Source organism: Peromyscus maniculatus, chromosome 2 (genome assembly GCF_049852395.1).
Source record: "Peromyscus maniculatus bairdii isolate BWxNUB_F1_BW_parent chromosome 2, HU_Pman_BW_mat_3.1, whole genome shotgun sequence".
Lineage (NCBI taxonomy): Eukaryota > Metazoa > Chordata > Mammalia > Rodentia > Cricetidae > Peromyscus > Peromyscus maniculatus.
Genome location: NC_134853.1, coordinates 105,576,820 through 105,599,796, shown reverse-complemented (window position 1 = coordinate 105,599,796; position 22,977 = coordinate 105,576,820). Strand labels below are relative to the sequence as shown.

The window sequence follows — 22,977 nt, the reverse complement described above, 5'->3', positions numbered from 1 at the left end:
TTTCTTCATTAAAATGGAAGTATAAATTATGTTATGGGGTTTTGAGAATATTAAATGAGGTCATATGTACAAAGCACTTCACAGGTATTTGGTTCATATTAGGCACCATACCACCCACCCCCCTTGTTGGCTACCTCATGATCCACTAGCTCAGTCTGAATTAAATGGGATTGTTCCCAGGACTGTGTCATAAACCTAGCCTTGATAGACCCAATGCCCTGGAGCATCCTGATTTCATCAGTCTCTAACTTGATGATGAGCTTGTGAAGATTACTTCCTGTGAGGTGCTTTTTATCCCCTACAAATGCAAACCCAACAAAGACTCTTTTAGTCTTTAATTTGTTAATGATTTTATTTTTATTTCTGCATTTCTGCATGTGCATGCACATGTGAGTGCAGGTACACCCAGAGAACAGAAGGGGGCATCAGATCCCATCCCAGGAGTTGGAAACCGGGAAGAGCAGCAAGTGCTCTTATAAATGTTGAGGCATCTTTTCCAGTTCCCCCTATCCTGCAGTCATTTAGACCTCTTAAATTGAATCAAGGTTCTGTTGAAATGAATAGTAATAACCAGCAAAATAATGAGCGCCTTTGCTTCTGTGAGCAAATCATAATTATATATAGCATCTTAGTCATTACTTAAGCCTAAGGGTGAGACCTTTAGAATCTAACTTACCAAGCACACTTTCAAAGGAGTTTAAAAATGTACTTGGTAAGTTAGATTCTGATTTAGTAAAAGAGAGGTAACTTGGCCTGAGACAACACAGGAGATTAAAAACAAATACCTTAGGGATCTCTGTTTGATGCAATTATATTGTAATCTGAAGAAACAGAGCTTTAACAGTTGCTTTTTGCTGGAACACTAGACATATTGTGGCTTAAATTTTAGGTTAATGCATCAGAACAACAAGCAATTTAAAGTGAAAAAGTAGCTGAAAAAAAAGACTAATTCACATGACCATGTCTAATTAGAGTCAAAGTTACCATGATCACATGTTCTTAGAATCTGCAATGAGGAAATTTTAACTTCTGTAGACATATGTTTGCTCTGCAAAGTTATTTTATTCCTAAGAACTAACCTTTGTTTCTGTGAAGTATTTCAGTGAACCCCCTTTCTGTTTCCGTGTCTGCTGCCGCACACACAAGGCTTGTGGGGATAGAGAAAATACACAAGTGGTGGGCGGCCTTTCTGCCTTCACAAGCCTACGTTCTCATCAGTAACATAAAATGACCACCAGTCTTTAAGTGTGTGATTATGTGACAAATTACTGACTTGCAGTTTAAGTACTGAAGAGCTCCGGGGACAGAGAAAGAGTCAAGGGAAAAAGGAAGGCTCACGAAGAGAGATTGAGAAGTCCATGAAAATCCATGAAAGGCAAGTGGATTCCCAGGCTGGGGGATGGACTTGAGAATATTTGTTTCAACACATGTGTGCTATCATGTCCTTAAAGAAAATAGTTTGAATTTCAGAGCCTTTCTCATCCCTACAATAAACATAATGCCTAATTCTGCAATTTGTTATAAAGACTCAATAATGTAAAGAGAGGACATGTAAAGAAAATGATAAGAATTTGCCACAGGGTAGGTACTTAGTACATTTCACCTAATAATATAACTCTTAATGTAGCTATCCTCTTTTTTTTTCCTTGAGTGACTTCACTCACATTGGAAGTAAGTTTTGATGAGGTAGTACAGACACAAAGTGAAGAGGAAGCTGTGAATGGAGTTAGAGTGCCAAGGGAAAAAATGCAGAAGTGATTATACACTTGCAAGGAGGCCGATACCACACGAGCAGTAGGTTTGCACTGGACGGGGGGGAAATACTGTAAATAGGGTCATTCATTCTTTCAACACAAATTTAGTTAACAGCTACTGGGTACCAGACATCATCTTGGTAGAGGAGCTAAAGGCATTGCAATTTCTCTGGACATAGTAGGCAACACAGCTAGACAGACATTCAGCTACATGTTAGACAAGGGACAGACATTTAATAAAAATAGAACTGAAGAAGCTAAAATCTTCCAACAAATAAATCAGAATGTGAAAGGATGATGGGAAGGTGACCAATTAAGCTGAAAGATTGGTGGTCACAGAGTGGAGTATGAGTAGGTGGGTGTGAGGGAGAAACATGATTTACTGAAATTCATTAGTAAGAAGATTCACAGTTGAGCACAAGGTCTGTCTTTGAGCAAATGGAAGAACACTAGAGATAGAAAAGGGGAAGTAAAAACAGTCAGATCTGGAAGAATCATCGATCCCTTCAGTGTTAGGACACAACTGAAATGAGATGAGCTGTTCTGTTGAATAGTGAATTAGTATGACGCATGTTGACAACCTTGGCTGAAGAATTAGAATGGGGGGGGGGGACAAAAAGAGTTCAGGTTGCAGGCAGAATGGCTCAGTACACCAGTGGGGACCAAGTGGAAAAGAGACAACTGAGGGACCCACCACCAGCCTGCTCTCACATGTGAGTGGGGAAAGTGAGTGTGAGATGGGGGAGGGATGTGGTGAAGGGAAGGAAGGGCTAGCCTGGGAAGTGGGAAAGGACCAGGAGGGCAAGAGCAGAATCAAATACATCAGCATCAAAGAGAGTGGGACTGTGGTAAGTCCTGTTGCATTTCACTGCAAGGTGACTCCTAGGTAACTCGAAATCAAGGAGTCCTTTAGACTAGGAGACTGCAGGTGATGCTCCGGGTAGCCGGTGTGAGGCCCCGAGTTCCACTGCGGGCATGGAAGAAAAAGTTACAATAGGAAAGTATTAAATTATTTTGATATAAAAAAACACAGAGCTAATGTTTTTAAAATCTGGTAGACATTAATCTTTGGATTTCAAGTGAACAATTCAAAGTCTTGAGGATCCCCCCAAAGTCATAGATTATTTCCTATTTTTGTGACACTTTACTCATCTTCTTACTTTGTTTACTGTTGCTGTAATAGAATACTCGAGACTGGGCAATTTATAAAATGTTTTTATTCTGGATTATAGTTGTAAGGATAGGAAGATTATGACTATTGGACACATCTAGAGAGGGCCTCATTCTGTAAAATAGTACAGTGAATAATATGTGGAAAGCAAGTGGGCATATCCAAGAGGGATGTGTGTAGGAATGAGGGAAGCCTACTCTCATAGAACTATATTAATCCCTCCGTGATGGTGGAACCCCCGTGACCTAATTAACTCTTAAATTGCCACTACTTCTCAACATAGTTACATTGAAGGATTAAGCTTCAATGTGAGTTTTGGTGGGGACCAATTATAATCACATCATACCACAGAGATACATGAAAGATCTCAAGAGTTTGCTGTAAAATAAAATAAAATAATCACCTGGCACAATAACTCAAACCTAGACTTCTAACGTCAGGAAGGTTGAGGCCAGAAGATCACCATTCATTAGGGGACAGCCTGGATTACACAGTAAGTTTCAGGCTAGCCTGGACTAGTATTCTCTTAAATGTTAAGACAAAATCTAAAAAAACAAAAGTTCTTCTTCTTTACACCAACTCTTAATACTCTTTTCTTGGAAGAGTGCTTCTCACAGCTGTAATGTGGCCTTCTGAACCCCGATTGAAGGAGGCTGCCCAGTACTGTTGTCAAACTCAACAGGTCTGGGGAAATAATTCAGGATACCCAAGGTGTCCCTGGGACATCACTGGGCAATCCCATAAAGAAGATCTGGTGGGTTTATATGTGTCCTTTAGACTGTCAGTTAAATGCTGATGTCTGGTGGTGACCTGGGGGGCGGAGGGGGGCGGGAATGGAATCAAGATTTCACTCCGGCTTGGCCCATGGTGTCCACATCCCACTGGATGGTACATCTGGTACATGAATAGAGGGATCTACTGCTTGGAAGGCACTCCCAAAGAGACACTTAACTGTCTTCTCTTAAGAAGTTTCCAGGTATTCAGTCCCTAAGCAGAAATCTGGTATAACAAACAACTAATTGCACAGTAATGCTTCGATATATGTATATATAGAAATATGTCAATTTAGCTAGAGAAGACCATTTCTGACCCTATCCTTTTCAAGGCTCTGGTACAGGGTCCAGCCAGCTGCACAATTAGGACTTACGTTACTAAACAGGACTTACGTTAACCATAAAGCTGAAGAATTTTCCTCATTAACTTTGTCTTTTAATGTTGCCACAAGGCTGTAATTGAGGGGATTCTATGGCCAACTTCTGAACTTACACTGGCCAGTGAAAAGGATCCTGGGACTTCTGAACTTACACTGGCCAGTGAAAAGGATCCTGGGACTTCTGAACTTACACTGGCCAGTGAAAAGAATCCTGGGACTTCTGAACTTACGCTGGCCAGTGAAAAGAATCCTGGGCTCTTGACCCAAACTATCAGCCTTCTCCATGGTGTCCATTTTGTAGTGGACAGTGGTGGCTGTGACGTCATCAGTCTCTTTGGAATTGTTTTTCTTGTCCCAGTAGGAACTGCAGTAGTATTGACAGTCTTAGTTTTTCCATGTCACAGATGCTACCTCCTTCACAGAGAATGCTCCAAGGATGCATGCTGTCATCACAGGGCTGTCTTATGTTCTGGATCTGTGCCATCTGTTTTATCATGGCCTCTTAGATGAACCCTCCTCTGAGGCAGTCTAACCTCTGCCCATTCTACATCACCCCTTTGCTAGCTCAGAAGCAGTTAGAACGGTCTATGTCCTAACAACAGTTAGGGGGACCTCTGAGAGTGAGGAATGGATGACTGGGATTAGACAGATTATCCCGATAGGCAGACACAGGGAGATGAGGAGTCATGACTAGATTATAGAGATGGAGAACTCCAAAGACAGTTGGCTTCTTCTTCACCATCCTGACCTGAGGGGGGAAAAAAAAAAACCCGGCAGCTTCAAACCCTATGCACCCATCCAACAAGTTCAAGTCCAGACCAGGATTGCTGACCCTAAAGCTGTGGACCATCAGCCTCCCTATCTTTGTTCAACACCGACTGGGGGTGAAGACCCTTCAAAAGCCCTGAAAATCCGTGGCCCTCAATGAGACACCCTGAACAAACCACCCCCCGCCCCCGCCCTCCACCGCACTGGCTTTAAAGTGAGTCTTTCTCTTTGTGTGCCTTGCTATATGTTCTCACTCCTAAAAAAAAATCCTTTCTTTCCCAGAAAAAAACCCACAACCACAACCACCACCACCACCACCAAAAGCTTTTTAAAAAAAAAAAAAAAAGTCCAAACCCAGAAAAACCAATGAATTAAAATTAATAGAATTTTCAGTATTTAATGCCCAAGTTATAATTGTTAAAATGAAAAATTTAAAGGTAGACAACATTAATGTACTTGTTATTTTTCATTTGAGTTTTTAATACAGATTTTTCATTTTCTGTTGACATTGGCCACATTATTAAGAGTGACTCTGAAGGCACAATAGTTCAACACTTGTACACACAGCTGCATATAAATCCATCATTTTTAAGAATGAAAATATTCTGTCTGCTCCGAATTTGGATTTGACATTGAATAGCTTTTTCTAAATTTAAAATTTTTTCATCAACTTGTACTTGCAAAAAACTATAGTCCCTTCTGAATGCAGTGAAGGCCTCCTACAAGGTCACCAGCGTCACGCAAAACTCACGAGTTGAAATTGCCAATTTAAAGACTTCTTTTGCCCCAAAACATGTTATTTCTTTGAATATAATTCATAATGAAAAATAACATATGCAAATAACCTTCTATTAATTTGCAAGGATGACTCATTAGTACCTGCAGACGTTGCCAGGAACATAAACTTCTAATGTTGTCACAAATACAGACAAAACTGATCAGATGACTGTCATCCCTGCAAATGTCACCTTTAGCTTTCAAATCCCTGTGTCACAGTCCCCCTTTGGGTTCATTCTAACTACATCTTTATATTGACAGTTTCCATTACCACAGGAGAATTAGAACACTTTCCCTAGCTTACTGATTTCTCAGAATTTAGGGAAAATATCTAAATTCCATGGGAAACCGTACAAGGGAATGCCTACGTGGAAATTCTAAACATGTTGTTTTTCCCTGTACCATTAGGAAACTTTAAGCAGCAAGAAACAGAAACATGACAGGATTAATTATATTCCACAAAAGGAAATCTGAGCAATCGGGTTAGTTTGACTTGGAAGTCAGTAGCACCAAGAACTGGGGTGTAGGGCTGGGGATGGGTGGAGATGGGTGGTGGAGACATGCAGGCATGCAGGTGGCCCTGGGTTCAATCCCCAGCACAGTAACTGAGGAAGCTTGTCTGGCATGTTTCACCTCCCCACTCCATTCATTATCCCGGAACATAGGATCCCCTGGTCACCAACAAGGTAGATAAGGGTTGTTTGAGGTACCATATTCTCTCATACTAACATCCAGGTCATAGAAATGGCAGTTTATTTCTTTTCTACCACTTTGAGTTTTAATGAGTAAAGTAATTCTCACCAAAGTAATCTTTACATGAAGTCTTCAGTGACTTTTCCTCCTGTTAGAACCAAGTAAGATGTTCAACTTTAAGGCGGTCACCACAGAGGGAAAGAGAGCCATTATAACCAGGATAGAACAACTAATTTAATCTGAAGCACAATGGTGTGGGCCAGGTATTAACAAACTGTTCAAGTTTTTTGACCCCTAAACTTTTTTTTAAGTTTCTTCTTTTTTTTTCAAAACTGAAAAATGCTTTTATTGATATGCACAACAGCTATTAATATTATTAGAAATTTACATTCTGATGTTTTAAAGAGGTATCAATTTGTTTGAAATAACATACCATTTGCTGTTATTATTCTACAGTGGGAAGAATTAAATAACCCCTAATAATAATGGCCTACATCCTTACGTTAAGGATCTCGACATAGATTGGCCTGGATTATCTCAATATACCCAAAGTAATCACCAGGACAGTCACAATTGGCTGGCAGCAAGCAGAGAAAGGAAGACTTGTGTGGTCAGTGCAGCCTTGACGGGAAAAGGGGCTCTGAGCCAAGGAGTGGCCTCTCAAAGGTGGAAAAGAGAGAACAGATTCTCTCAAAGGCCCCAGAAAGGAACACAAGTACCTTGATTTTAGCTTTTGAAATGTTTATTTTTGATATAGCTCCCACTAGACACCCAGAATTATAATAAATGTGTGCCTTAATTTGATTTTTTTGTAATTTTTACAGCAGCACAAGAAACAAATAAATGCACATAAAAAAAGAATCTAGAACCCTAAAATTTCCTGAGAGGAATGAATGGCACCGATTTGCACCCCTGTAGCATGTCTCCAGTAACAGCCGATGGACTAACAGGTGGATTCTCCTGTCCACCTCAAATCAGACTGCTGTGATGTTACATGTCACACTGGCTTTCAAAAATGCACAGGGGGAGCAGGAAAGGTAAACAACTTTTTATTACTGAAATAAAACTAGTTTTGACCTCATGGCCCTTTTAGGAGGACCTTGGAAAGTGTTGGGTGTCCCCAGAGTTTACTTTGGGGATCCCTGGGGAAGGGTGAAATAGTGTTTTCTATCCCCTCTTAAAGAATGGATTCTTTCCCCATATTCCTAGAGCAAATTTATTTGGCACTGTGGTGATCTGATCAATATAGTATAGTAATTCTGACATTCCTCGATCCTCCCTTGCCCTGAATAAGCGTTTACTGTAGTTGACAAAAAGTAGTAGTCATATAGACTGAAAAACACAACTTGTATGATTACAGGCATCCAAGGAGAAACAGTAAAGGTAGAAAGGGTGAGGAGTATTTTGGACAGTGGGTAAAAACTTGGACTCTTTAGAAGTGAAGCTGGAGATGAAGGGACCGTAGACAGGAGAAGACTTCCAGCAAAGAGAAGAGCCACCAAGGTCCAAGCTAGAGAGCAGGTTGGTAGGTCAGAGGAAGAGAGAGAAAGGCCTCAAGACTTGAGTCGAGTCCAGCAGCAGAATGGACAAATGGCCATCAAGCAGTTGAGTCAGGTAGATTCGAGTCCTGCAGGATGCAGGGGACCCAAGGTCTTGTACCAATGGCCATGCAAACTCACTTCTTTGCTCTTAAGCCCAACCAATCCCCTGTCTTTGTAATGACGACCCAGAAAAGGGGGGGGGGCATCAACAGACACATCTCACCTCAGACAGTTGACCTTAAGCTCACATCAAGAACAGACAATTCTGAAACCAATCAGAAGGATGTAAATTACACACTGCTTGAGGTAGAAAGAGCCCACACACTGGCAAGTGTCAGTGTGCAGCCAGAGGCACACAGTGTGAATACAATTGTTTGCCAACTACTGAAGGCTGACTTCTCCAAAGCAGGAAGTGTGGGAATGGGTTTGTGTGGGCAATGACTCCGAAATCAGCAGCTAGTTTTTCTCATCTTTTCACGATGCAGGAAAACACACCAAAACTTGGCTTGTTTCTGGAAAATTCTTGGGATGCTCCTCAGTTGCTCAGAATGAACATTTGGTCATCATTATCCCTTTCGTAATCAGTTTCTGCAAACTACAGAATGATGTTACAGTTATGTTTAGGGAATCAGCTCCACACCTTAATCAAGTCATTTAGAGATGAGCCTCCTTTGATAACATGTATTTAAACAAATGTGGATAAGGGTTGGATACCTAACCTGTAATTTATACCACTGAGAAAAGTAACTGTCGCTCATTGGAAAATTAGAGATGTACCGCGTGCCCAAAACACTACAGTATTTCTTATAACATGAGAAATGTTTACCACACAAATTATTCCATACCAAAATGACATAGAATCCACAAATTCTGAACTCTACTTTGCACGGACCTAGAAGGAGTCAGGAATTGGACCCAAGCAGTACATGGAGCTGTAGGTGCTGGTGGCCCTGTTGTTTAAAAAGAAGAAGAAAAAAAAAACTGGATTCACCACGTGAACACGTGAATAAGCTAATTTACATTCTCAGGCCAGCTGTTGCTACTTGGGATCTAGTCAGGCATGGATCCTGAAAAAAAAAATAGGCTTAACTATTGTGAAAATGTACATTAAACTTATGACTGTACAGGAAAAAAAAAAACCTCTTTAATTCCAAGGCTACATATTTTCGAAGGAATTTAATTCTGACCTCTGAATGAAATGACGCAGTCTCTTCCTCTGCTTGAGGAAGAGAGAAAGGACCGAGGGATGGTTCTCTCTTTTCAGGAAGAAACAGTAATCAAGCCTGTTGTTCAGTCAACCAAATCTTCGCGGATTCTCTGATTTCTTAGAGCCCAGAGAGTGTGCTAGAAACCTGTGCCTTCCTCCCGCGGCAGACAAGCAAAAAGTTTGCTCTAGCGATGATAAATCTGCACGAGGCGGAGAGGGTTTTGGCACTCGGTGCACATTAGAAAGACGAGGATGATTAAGGCCTCCCCCCACCCCGATCTTGCAGCCCGACTGGGTTTTGCTTCCATTTAAGAGATCTCCTTCAGCTGCTGGCCGGTGCGCACCGAGCCTGCCTGCCGCCCTGTCTCCAAGCAGGGCAACTTGGGGCGGCCGAGTGTCACCCACACGTGTGCCCGGTGTCCGCCGCGGGCGCCCGCTCCAGTGCCCGTCTCCTTCCTCTCCCCCGCCCCGCTGCAGCTCCCGGCCCAGACCTAGGGAAAGGGGAAGGAAGCCCTAGCCGCAAGCCGCCGTCTGGGCCGCCACCAAACACGCCGCTCCCAGAAACTTTTCGCCCCCAGCTGTGCGCAACTTTCGGCCGGGTGTCCTGGCGGCGCGTCCGCCGTCCCGAGTCTCGGTCCCCGGGCTTCCCCCCCGGTTTCAGCCCGGGCGCCGCGCGGGGCTGACGGAGCTGGGCCGAACGGACCGAGAGCCCGAAAAGCCCGGAGCCGAGGTGCTGCGGCGCAGTCGGAAGAAAGTTCGCGCCCACCGCTCGGCGGCTCGCAGCCTGCCCTCTCCCCTCCCCGCTACTCCCCGCAGTTTTTTTTTTCCCCCCCTTGTTGACAGCTGGGCGCTGGCGGCCACCTCCACTTCCACGCCCGCACCCCCCGGGGGGCGCCAAAGTTGTTTTTCCATCCACGGAAGAGGGGGGTGGGTGGGTAACGAGGTGGGGGTGGGGGGGGAGGACTAGCCCTCTTCCACGAAGCCCCCAGAACGCTCGAGGACAACAACAAAAACAGGCGGCCAACCCTGCAGTCTGGACAGTTGTAGGGAGAGCAGAAACTTGTGCTGGCGCGGTCGTCGCCGCGTCCCCCCCACCCCACCCCACCCCGCCCCGCGCCGTAGCGCGCACCCCCCACCCCGCCTCGCCAGCAGCCCCCCTCCCGGACAGTCCGTTCCCTTTTTTTTTTTTTTCTTGTCTCCTTCGGCCCGGGGAGAAGCGGGGCAAGTCGGAGCGCCGGCTCGGGGGAGCGAGCGCGACCCAGGGCGCGGGTGTAAATCAGTCACCTGAGCGCCGAGGGGCCAGCGGCGAGGGCGCGCGCGGGCGGGCGGGGAGTGGCGCGGGCGGGCGGGCGGGCGGGTGGCGAGCGCGGCCCGGAGCGGCCGGGCGGGGGAGGGAGCAGGCCGAGCGGCGAGCTGAGGCGGCCGAGGGGCTGGTCCAGGCGCGGCCGCTAAGAGGAGACCGAGAGGCGGGGGCTGCACTTGACAACCAGCATGCCGAGATGGTAAGAAGTTTCCACCTCCTCTCCGCTTGCGTCTGCACTTGGTAGGGACTGACCCGGGCGGGACGCCCCGGGGCCGCGGCGGGCCGCGTTCTCCTCTAGCGCCGCGGCGCGAGGAGGCGGGCAGCCGGCGGCGCTCCCCAAATCCACCCCCCCTTCACCCCAACTTGGCCCCAAGTTAGCGAGGCGACTGCGAGAGCGGGAGGGAGAGCGGGGCGGTCTTAGGTGAGCGGCCGGCGGTCCCAGGCTGTGGGGACCGGGAGCCCTCGGGGGAGGGCGCGGGACGCGGGGACGCGGGATGCACCGAGCGAGCGGGACCCGCGACAACTTTCCCAACTTGGCCGGCGGCTGCAGAGCCCGAGCGGCGGCCGGGCGTGGGTGCGGGCCGGGGCGCGGCCCGCGTGGGGACCGCAGCGATGCCCGCGCCGCTGCGGAGGACGCGGACGCCGCCGCCAGTCAAATCCCGCTAGACAGACACGTGTGTGCTTTCCCAAAGTGCGGTTCTGAAGCGGCCGGCCCGCTGCACGCACACCCCGACCGGACCGTGGGATTTGAGACGTGAAACGGGGGCAGGATTTTTTTTTTTTAAATGTGTGTGGGGGACGTCAAGACAAAACTAGACGAAACCTCCCGTGGGGTGAGGCAAAGATTTCAAAAAACTTGTAGGTGCAGATGGAGGAGGAGAAGGGATGGCGCAGCGCAGTGGGACTCCAGCACAGCCCCTCGAAGGAAGGGACGGCTTCTCTGCAGCGAGGAAGCAGGCAATTAGTTCACCGGGTGATGAGCCGCGATGTCCGTGATGTCCGCTTTCGGGGAAGACATTTGTTAGAAATGGGGCTTGACCACTCCTTTCCTTGAGTTCCCTACCACCCAGTGTCGCTGTTGTTACCCCCACTTGGGGGCTCTGATATGCCGTGGGCCCTATGTAGATGGGATGTATAAGAAGCGGGGTGATAGCAGGTTGACATTTTTTCCCCCTTCCCCCTGATGTGACATCTCTTGTTTCAGAGATTAAAGTCACAACTGGAATGTAGGAGAAGGTACTGTCAAATGCAGACATACACACATACAAAATGCACCCAGGACTGCGGTTACAGTAATGCTGACAGAAATTAAAGAGGTTTTGAAAGCAGCGTGCGATTTATGATGCTTCCCATTTACCCTAGAGTCAAGCTGTTGTAAAACTGATGTACAAAAGACATCATAAAATAATCCTGTATACCCAGGATTAAAGTGGCAGAAAGTGGCCTGTTTTATTATTTTTTATGTACTTCGTGGACAGTTGGAGTTGTTGGAGCCTGTGTTTAAGTGAGGCATCAGAACAAGATGAGAAATGTATCTATTTAGAGGTGGAGACTTTCTTGTAACGGCATTTTACACAAGAACATTATAAAAGCCAGTTGTACATCTTTTTCTTCCTCTGGCCAGGGTTACTATTTGTCTACAGATCTACTCCCCTTTCATAGTCACTTTGAGCAGTGGCTGAGTCCATTTGTCTTCCAGTGTTTTGTATTCTGCACTTTTAGATGTTTTGTGTACAGACATGGTGCCAGAAATAAATTCCACTTAGAGCATGCGAGTGTTTCTGCTCTGGAGATGTCCTCTAATACTGAGCCTTGTAGGAGTTAGATAGAACTTCCTTTTACCCTTTGGAATCAGGCACGTGAGAATCCCTTGTGAACCCTTAAAGGCTCTGTGTCTTAGATCATGTGTAGCCGTTTCATTTAAACTTGTTCAGTCTTAATGAAGCTCTGTGTTGTAGGTACTCCTTCTGTTCCCAGAGAGCAGTGTATTTAAAATCCAGATTGCTGATCACTTTACCAAAGCACGGGAATACCTTCACCTGAGGGAAGGGCTGGTAAACCTGGGTCTGAACTTCGCATAGAGGACCTTTCCAGGCATGTCTGAAATGCACCCCCTTCCCCTAGTCCAGTGAGAATATTGTTGGGTTGTGTTGGCATGTAAAACTTTGGGTAAAAATGAACCTCATGGGATTTTTAAAATAAATATTGAGAGGATATTAATAGCAGCAGTGCGTTGCTAACACCTGGTTTTTTTTTTTTTCCTTCTTCTTCTACCTGAGATGTAAGTTATCTGTCAGGCAGGGATATGTGATTACCAAAAGGAGCAGACAAAAGCAGAGCTGACTGTTGCTGTATTAAAATGTAAGTGTTACAGTTTGAATTTTCAAGTGAGAGTTTTTGAGTTCAGTGCTTTACATAACATTTTGTCCTAATCTTGCTTGCTGTCAGGGATGTTTCATGGTTGTGCAATTGCTGCAGTCAAGAATGCCAATTTGCATTCCAGGAGTGTCATTTGATTACTTTTATCTGCGGAGCTCCAAGACCGGCCCAGACCTCTCGTTTCATCTTGCCATGTCACGAGTCAATGCTGTGTCGTCTTTTCAAAAATCTGCCTGATTTAGACAAGAAAGAAAAGTACTTTCATGTTGCAGCCGCAGTCCCCTGCTAACTTGTCAGCAGCAGGATATGATTCACTTGGGCCCAGAAGAATGGAACAGAGAGGCGGGTTAGGCGGTTCAATAAAGCCCACGGACAGGTAGTGTGTGACATCCCCAGAGAGCCGCAGTTAATGAAGAACAGGTCTGCTTAGTTCTCCACAAGCTGACCTGGTGCTGTCCCCACAGTTTTCTCATTTGATCTTCCCTAGCAAATTGATCTTTTCTTGTATTTTTTTGCCTTCCAAGTTAGTCCTTGAGGGACTGGAATTAGCAGAGCAACTTAAGTTGGATAATACAGCTGTTCAGAGAAGAAGAAATTGGACACTGGCACAGAAAGGGGGTGGGGGGAGAGGAGAGGGGCTGCTCTTTTTGTTGTTCCTGGGAATATTTCCTGTGTTAAGGGAGTCCAAGGAGGTGATGACTTGAAGCTAGCTGTTTCCCTTCCTTTAAATTTAGAGTTAAGCTTCGGTGCCATTTTAAATATTCTGCAAATGTTTGGAAGATGGCTGTAGCAAGCATGAAGGGTTTGATTTAGCAATGTTCATATTCACTTGTTTGGAGTGATCTGCCAGAGGAATAGTGGCTTTTATGGCTATTGTAAGATGAACCAAACATCAATGGCATATTCCAACTATATTATTTATAGTCTTCTAAATAACTACAACCTCCAAATATTCAATACTGAATTGCTGAAAAGATTAAACAATAAAAAAGTCATTACCAGCATTGTATATAAATATTATGGTGCATGAAGATTTTTTTCTATGAATTACCATCAGTATCTTTGTTTTATATAAATTCCACAGATGCACTGTTAATAAAGTAGGTTATTCTGTCCTCCAAGATTTTTTAAAATTTAAAGGTAGACTTTTAAAATCGAGGCTCAGATTACAAGTTGAATTTCTTTGAAGTGTTCACATGCTGTTTTTTGAGATTAAAATTCATTTTATGCAAGGGGAGTAAATGTAAATTCAGAAGGCAGGCGTAGATAGTTCAGCCAGGTTAGTTTCACTATAGAGTGTTGTACATAAAGCTTAGGTTGGGAGCAATTAATAGTCTGAGTGAATATATAAAGGAGTGGTGCTTTCTGAATTCCTCTGCAGATGGTCTCATTTAACATCTGCATCCTGACAAGAAACAGAGTTGAAAACAGCAGTTCTCCTGCAACATCTCTTGTTGGTCAGGAGTTACATAGTATAGTTGGTCAGCTCTCCAAAGAGCTGGAGGGAGCTTCATGGTTTTATTAGATAGACTTAAGGTTTTAAAAAAGGACTCTGGCAGTTAGAATGTTTCACAGCACAGGCGTAGAGTTTTGGATTGGAGGTGAGATACACACACACACACACACACACACACACACACACACACACACACACACACACAGATCATAGCAGCAGATTCTCCTTTGCGAATAGTTAAGGGATCAGCTGAGCTTTCTAGGACTTTACCTTTGAGGTGATTAGAATTAGGAAAAATTCAACCCAACATCTTAAGCGTTTTAGTTTGCCTAACTGCTGTGTCACTGTGTGGACTGAAGGAGTTAGTCTCATGTTGCCAGGCCCACCTTCAAGCTTTCTATTAAAACCTACCCTGTCACTGAGGCGCTTACGACCTTACTTCAGTTCACAGAAGAAAGGTACTTATCTCCATAGGTGATGTTTTGAAGTAGTTCTGCATACAACTACATATTTTGGAGAGAAAATTTCCTTCAAAAGAAGGGCTTCAAGTTGTAAACATGAAAGCAGATCATTGGTAAATTTGATATATTATTAATCAATAAATAAGCTACATTTTAAATGGCAGGACTTGAATGTTTTCATATTTACTATTTGGCATTTAATTTCACATTTGTTTATCAGTCCTACCAGTTAAATTTGTGATATGCTTATATTAAATAAGCAGTGATCATGATTGCTTTTCATTATTTATATACTAGTTTTTTAGGGACCTGACTTTGGACATTTATTTACCATGTAAGTAAATCTGAATCTTATATCCAGGAAGATAGACTGCTCAGATTAGTCTCCTTGCACAGAAGCTCTCATTATGTTGCTAGCCAATAAAAGTCTTTATTTGTTGCTTATTAGAACCCTCAGTCCACTCAAAAGTTCAGCTATAATTTAATTTGGCTGTTCAAAGAGCCTCCCTTGTCTTAAAACACGTTCTCGGTTTCCTTTACCATTTGTTGTGAGCCTATATTCTACCTCATGAATATGCATAAGGGCAGTAGTACAGACATGTCATTTTAAAAGTTTTTGCCATAACAGAAGTGTACCATTTTCTTTTAAAAACCTGCGTATATAACAATGTAAATTTTGTCCTTTTTATTGCAATTTCTTCGACCCTCTGGACCATTTTTGCTTCCCTTCGTAGTGATTTAGTTCTGCTCTACTCATTTCGGATTTGTTACTCAAGGAGGACAACATTGAAGGTGTAGTAAGGCAGGCGACGACTAAGTTTTGCAACTGAGAATTCTAGTTAAAGCCCTTCCACAGTTGCAGCCCCTGGAAATTACGAGAGGTTTGTTTTGTACTTTACAAATTGCCAGCATGATAAATTCATCTTCTTTATAGCAACTGCTAGGCAGTTTTACAGAGTCCAAGGTGCTTGGGAGTTTCAGTTGAATTGTAACCGATTCAGACTAAGGACCAGAACTCCAAGATCAGGGATCCTTCTACAGGGAAGGCAGGCTATGGAACTGCTAATGAGTCACTGCATGTGTATCTAACCAGTGGAAATCGCATCAAGCCTGCCTGCTGGATGCAGTATTTAAGACTTGTCAAAATGTACAGTATTGTCTTGGAACTGGGGGGTTCATGAGTTCACTGTCCCTGCTGTTTTTTTTTTTTTTGTATTTAATACAACGATGTAACAACCCACACAAAACATTTTTCTCTTATTATGACCTTACATTTGCCCAAGTGCCCCATACTGAAATTCCTTCTAAGTATCCTTTTTTTCCCCCTGCAGTCCAAAGCCAGACGTGTACCCAGACACAAAGCCTCTGTGTATAGCAAGCTGTTTTAAATATTGTGACTCGACGATGCGCTGTCCTTTCTCTGCTTGAGCCGAGGATCTCTGCTCAGTGTCTGTGGATTACCAAGCCCCTTCTTTATTGTATGTCTTGTCAGCTATTCCTATTCATTTAACCTTTCATTAGTGTCTGTGCAGCTTCACTGTCTGGAGAGGCAAGGGAAACCCGAAAGGCCCCACTGTCACAGTTATTAGATTTCTCGGTTACATCCCAGCAACCACAAAGAAGTCAGAGTGGAGACCATTGTCGTGCATGCTGCTGTCCTGGGGTGCAGCTCTTCTGTGCATGTCAAGGACATGTGCCACATGTTGATCTGCATCCCAGGGATAAATGCCCGACATGGGGGATAGGCTGACAGAGGCAGTAATGAGCTTGGTAGGAGTTGTTGTGAAGACTAACCGTTAGTGAAGGAATTTTGCTTAACTGGCCAAGGAGATAGACAGAGTTGGGAGTTGCCAAGATCTGCCTGTGCGGAGATTGTCAGTCACATTGTTTTCATCTAAACTTCACTTGAGGGGAAAATTGAATACCTTTGACAGGAATGGAAAGTCTTATTTTTTCCTTTAATCTCAGAGGACAAAAGTGTTATTTCTGATAGCTATTATGCTATATTATAACTACTTTTTTGTACTGGCTAAATAAGATATGGGAATGATTATGTTCGTTATTTCTCTGAACTGTAAATACCGCAAAAATAATTAAAAGATGTTTTACAGAGATGTGCATGTTTTTAAGTCTATAAAAATAATGTAACCCGTGACTCTTCCTGTTCTCTGCTTTGCTATGGATCTCCCTGCCATAGCTGCCCCCCTTTCCTTACAGATGTGTTTCCATGGTTGCTGTGATGTGGAGGGGAAAGGGAATGGGGTGCAGCTCATTTCCAAATAATAACAAAGACAAATATTTGTAGATTTAGAATTGACAAAGGTTTCTTTTGAAATTTCATGATGGAATCACTCTTTCAGAACTTTCAGAAGCGGCTGGGATTGTGGCCCGATTGGTAGAAGGCCTATCACTCACTCGTGGAGCCCTCCCCTTGCTCCCCTGCCCATGCAAAAGGCCAGGCAGGGCAGCTTGCCCTTATGTTCTCCATGCTCAGAGGAAGGCAGTGACAGGCAGGTAGATCCTTGAGGTTCACTGGCCAGCCAGCCTAGCCTCATTGGTGAGTTCCAGGCCAGTGAGAAGGAAGCAGAGAATGGGGACGGATGCCATTGGTTCTAGTGTCTTGTCTAATCTTCACTTACTCAGCGTCTGGAGAGCAGTTTTTTAAAGGGAGTCCCCAGTGTAATGGATTTCGTCATAGCATTTCCATGCATAGACTTTTTTATACAAGGTAGCTGTCTCATTGCCTGCTCATTCCTATTGGCCGAACAGCCAGTCTGGTGATCTCCAAGTTGTTTTTATTTTAATTTTTTTCAATTGCTTGTTTTATGTTATAGGGAGATATAAATCATAGTGGTTTACTTTAGTATTTTAAATACTTTATTGAGAGATAATTCACATATCGTATAATCATTTAAAGTGCCCATTACTAATACCCCCATTGTATGGATACACTGTTTCATTTTCCTTCATCAATTAATGGACACTTTTGACTATTATGAGGAATGCTTCTGGGAACATTTGTCATAAGCTCCCCCCCCCCCTTTTTTCTTTGTCAGACGTGTTTTTATTTCTCTTGGATGTATACCCATGAGAAGAATTGCTGGGTCATGTGGCCTCCTTTGCCTGTTTTCCATTTGGGTTGTCTTTAAAAAAATTCTTGTGGTCTTAAACAAATATCTACTACACATGTGTGGTAGGAGTTAGGAGGTATGTATGTGTGCCATGGCGTATGTTGGCTCTCTCTTCCACCATGTGGATTCCAGGGATTGAACTCAGGTTGTCAAGCTTGGCGGCAAGTACCTTTGTCTGCTGAACCATTCACTGGCCCTGTGTTGCTTTTTAATAGTTGAGGTATAAATGCTCTTGATATAGCAAGGTTACAATCCTTTATCTGATTAAAGATTGACTCATGCCTTTTCCCACTCAGTGAGCTGTCTTTTTACTTTTTTAATGTTTTTTTGAAGCAAGTTTAAAAAATTTTGAGCTGGGCAGCGGTGGTGGTGGTGCATGCTTTTAATCCCAGCACTCAGGAGGCAGAGGCAGGCAGATCTCCGTGAGTTCGAGGCCAGCCTGGTCTACAGAGCAAGAGCCAGGACAGGCACCAAAACTACACAGAGAAACCCTGTCTCAAAAGAAAAAAAAAATTGTTGAAAGAAGTTTAAATTTTTTTCCAGACAAGATTTTATTGCATGCTAAGTGGTAACAACTCAATACAAGAGCGACAATGACCCTCAGAAAAGTTCCTAGCTCTGTCCATCAGTGTAAGATGAGAAGTCTTAAATTTTGATGAAGTCCAACTTACATAATGTTTTCCTTGTTCTCACTTTTGGTATGTTGTCAAAAATAAAACAAAATAAAACCCCAAGCCATTGCTGAACTCAAGGTCATAAGGATTTTACACTCTGCTTTTTTCTGTTGCTTTGGATAACACTTGAATGTAGGTTGCTAGGTCACACCACATGGTAGTCTGGCTTTTGTAGTTTGAGAAATCACCATACATTTTTTTGGTAATACTTTTACCACTTTATGTTCTTGCCAATAGTGTCCAAGTGTTTCAGTTTCTCCAATAACGATTGTTATTTTATATAACGAGAGAAAAATGACTGTAACAAATGTGACATGACATATCCCTGTGTGGTTTTGTTGCCTCTGCTGGTCTTGAAATCCAGGGATGGAGTCATGATCTTTTTTTACCCCCACTCTATCAGTACTGAGGACTGAATCTAGGGCCTCCCCCATGTTAGATAAGCACTCTACCACTGAGCCGTATGTCAAGCTCTTTTTGTGTTTTGAGACAGATCTAAGTTTCCCAGACTGACCTTGAACTCATGGATTTATCTTCCTTCTGCCTCAGTCTCTCCAGTAGCTGTTATTCAGACTTGAGCTGTCAGCCCTGACTTCTGGCTACCCTTCAGCTTCCGCTCTCTTGGGGTGATAGGTACACAGAACCCCTTTTTGGCTTCTCTCCCTTTTGTCCGTTTCTCTGGTTTTGAGTTTTCTGTATATTTTGGATATTACTGTCGTCTCAGAAATTGACTTTCTAATTGTGGGTTATCTTTCCTTCTGCTTGTTGCTGCTCCTGCCTTGGCTGTGTAGGAGCTTTTAAGTTGGATGTAGCTCCATGTGCCTGCCCTTGCTTTCGCTGCCTTGAGCGGTTTACATTGAAAGCTCAGATTTATCTGATCCCTAAAAGAGTAAAGGCTACGTTCAGAAAGTACATTCTATTGTTTGGGTAAAAAAACTCTTGGTGGTACTCCAGGGGACAAGAAATCTGTCATTCGGTAGCCAGAAGATGATAGGTGCTGGTTCCTTGTGAAGCAGCCAGGGTTTGCTTTGATGTTTCTTAATTACCATTGAGTTTAAAAGCATTCTAGGTGTTCTGTATGATAACAGACACACTTCATGCCCCGGAGGGTGGAATTAAGTACCTAGAAATAATTGTTTTTGGTTTTATAAATACCTCAAAAGGAAAGAAGGAAAAAAAAAACATTATTGAGAGAATTTGTCTTCTAGACAGCACACCATGAACAACAACAAAAAAACTCACCAACAGAGATAAACTGAAAATTGTTTTGTGATACACAAACCTAAAAGAACTGGCTCAGTAAAGTTTTAAGTAAATACTGTGTTTAAATGTTTGCAAATAGCTTGCTCTCTAACGTACCTGGGGTATTTTTAAAACTTCCCATTACTGAGTCAGAGAAGCCTGAGAGCACGTGAGAGGTCACTTAATTCAGGGGTAGCAATGTTGGATCATTGCTGAATTAAAGGGAGTGTTTAAAAGAAAAGATCTAATTTTCTTTTCATTCATGTTAATAAGATCTATATTCATTTCTGCTTAAATAATTGCTTTTTCAGTATTCTGATGGGCCATTCTTATTTAATTGCTTCGTCTGTTTTTGGCTTTGTGCCAGTTATTTTAAACAAAACTTCATTATTATTTGGCATCAACTATTAATTAGGTGGCCAAGTGGTCACATTTATATTTGGAGAGAATGTGGGTTTTTTTCCCTCATAAGTGTTTACATATGAAAACAATAATTAGCCAATTTAAAGTGATACTTTATGACATAATTTGAGAATTAACTTTCTTCCTTGTGGATATTCTGTTGAGGATTTAAAATAATTTATAAAATTGGTGTGACATAAAATTTCATATTTATTAGATACATGATTTTTGATTATGTATCTTTTCTTTTTTTCCCTTTTACTGGGGATTGAACTAAGGCCTCTCATGTGAGAAGACAAGAACTCTTCCACTGACCCACATCCAATTTTATAGTTTGTTCACATTAAACATTGTTACTTTTCTGTTCTTAGTATGTCTTGGCATGTTCTAATATTTATGTACTATGTACATGGATTTAAAAAATCATATGTAATTGTTGATTGATATCATATATGGTTTGGGGACATAAAGAATGTCATTAACTAAAATGGCAAAATTAGGCAGAGAAAGGCTACTCAGTTCTCTGTCCCAAGGCTTCTGATCTCTTCGTAATGCTGTTCTGTAATGAGCAGATCAGAGAGGTTCACTCTGTCAACCTACCGACTTTGCGTACAGAAACACAGTATGATAGTTGAGAATTGTCTCTCATTCAAAATGGGGAGTGGAATAAAACATCACATTTCTTTGGATTATTATTGATAGATGAAACAGTTTTGCTCCAGAATATATTAACTCGAAATACAATTTACAGCAGAGATCTTGTTTTTGTTTTTTTAATCTCAGAAGTTCTGCTAGGTCTCAAGCCAAATTTAAATGTCATTAGTTTATTTACAATAGTATGTAGTGCGAGAGTTAAATCCATTTCTCAGAGATGGCGCCTCTTAAACTTTCTTCCTATCTTTAAAGGGATGAATTACAGGTCCTTACTTTTTAGGTAGTTGGTGCCTTACCCTAGAAAATGGTACAGCGAATCCATACCCAGAGTACACAGTCATTGTGGCCAGTAACTGCCGCTAGTCTTCTGGGTTCTCCTGCTGGCTTTGATGGACCGCAGGAGCAATGAATCTCCTGGTGCCACAGGAGGCACTGTGAGGGGAGCCGAGAAGAACCCAGAACAAATGGTTGCATCACTTAGGTCTCCTTTTCTCATGGTCTCGCTAGCCAGTGTGCTGAGACTGAAACAGGATGAGAACTACCCAGATTTTTCATATTAAATGTCCTTTATTAGAGAATTATCACACAGACTTAGAGCTGTTCTTTGGTCATGGCAGTGGCGCTTGTGTTCATAAAGAGCAACCAGTCATTGCCAAAGTGGCGGACAGTTTGTCCGACTGTGTAAGCGTGTATGAATGTGTGACAGCAGTGTCCACGAGAAGCTGGGAGCAGAGATGTGCCTGTAGTCTCACTTCCTGAAGATAGAGGTGGGGAAATGACGTGAGCCTGGGAGTTGGGTTAGAGAAAGAGACAGCGAGAGCAATCGGAGAGACAGATGGATTTAGATATATTTATTGATGACATAGGTCAGTAATGAGTGTGGGCCACCAAAATGTTTTAGAAATAATATGAAATTGTGTTTCTGAGGTACTGATATGGCAGAGGTATAAATCATTCTTTTTTCATGCTTGGTGTCAAACCCAGAGTGGCGGGCATGGGAGACAAGAGTTCCATTACTCAGATGTGTGCCTAGACCAACGTTATAAATCTTAAGAGCCAGCTGGTGGATGTCTGCTTACTGTATGTAGAATAACTAACTCACTGGATGTTTTACATGAGCCTTTAGGCCAGTGTTTCTCAACCTGTGGGCTGTAACCCCTTTGGGGGGTCTGATGGCCCTTTCACGGGAGTTACATTTCAGATATCCTGTATATCAGATATTTACTGTGATTCATAGGAAATTACAGTTACAAAGTGGCAACAAAAATAGTTTGGTGGGTGGGGGTCACCACAGCCTGAGGAGACCCTATTGAAGGATTGCAGCGTTAGGCTGAGAACCACTGCCTTAGGCAATTGTGAGCTGGCTGATTAGAATAAGAAAAGCTCTTCAACTGTTCCGCTGTTATGTTCAAGTTCTGTATCCTGCCCAGGTGTGTGTGCTCTAGTTGCTTTGTTTTGCAAAGTTTAGCTCAAAATTTAGAGTTTTTTTTTAGTCTTGTTTTGTTTTGAGACAGCTACAAAGTTGTTATGTAGCTGAGGCTGGCTTGGATCCTGGCATCCTTTTGTTTTTACCTCCTGAGTGCTGGTATTACAAGGTGTCCACTACTGCTCCCATTCCATTTCAGTCATTTTAGAAGGTGCAATTGAACCGGTTTTTGTGATGTATATGACACTTTGGTGCTGTAGGTTTTATGCATAAAAGTTGAAGCTATAACCCTAACATTGAGCAGCATAAAATACATTACAGGATAAATACCTTGAAAGAATAACCATAGTGTGAAGTTGGCCTTTGGTTGTCAATACTACAGCTAGAAACATGGTTTCTTCAGTCTTCTTTTCAAAACAACCTTTCCTTTAGTGGCTCATCTTTATTTCCATTGACTGAGAGGTGAGAGTAACAGGCGCGCGCGCGCGCGCGCGCGCGCGCACACACACACACACACACACACACCCCTGTGCATGTGAGGTATGGGAGTAAAAGGCACACATACTTGTAGATGTGAGGGGTGGGAATAAAATACACATATAAACACGCACACACACACCTGTGTATATGTGCCGTGGGGACGTGTATAACTGTGTATCCTAGGATTTAAGGAGGTGTCAAATTATAATGCAAATGTTGCTTCTTACTTTGTTAGTTTGACATTTGATCAGAGACCATGAAGGAGGGGCATGGGAGTTGTGAGTTCTTCCTCTCAGATAGGGAGA

The 22,977-nt window shown here is 43.1% G+C and overlaps 1 protein-coding gene across 4 annotated transcripts in view; it reads left to right on the top strand.

The window, feature by feature from the left end:
• Window positions 1-10,435: 10,435 nt before the first annotated feature.
• The window catches only part of Bnc2 (basonuclin zinc finger protein 2), a 405,775-nt gene continuing 393,233 nt past the window's right edge, over window positions 10,436-22,977 (top strand). For 2 of the 4 annotated variants that reach the window (XM_076564460.1, XM_076564462.1), the window contains exon 1: window positions 10,486-10,566. In XM_076564460.1, coding sequence (XP_076420575.1) covers window positions 10,564-10,566 — 3 coding nt within the window. In that variant the 5' untranslated portion in view covers window positions 10,486-10,563. Of the gene's footprint in view, window positions 10,567-22,977 lie in introns of all 4 variants that reach the window. The other 2 variants (XM_015994929.3, XM_076564461.1) reach the window with 2 other exon arrangements.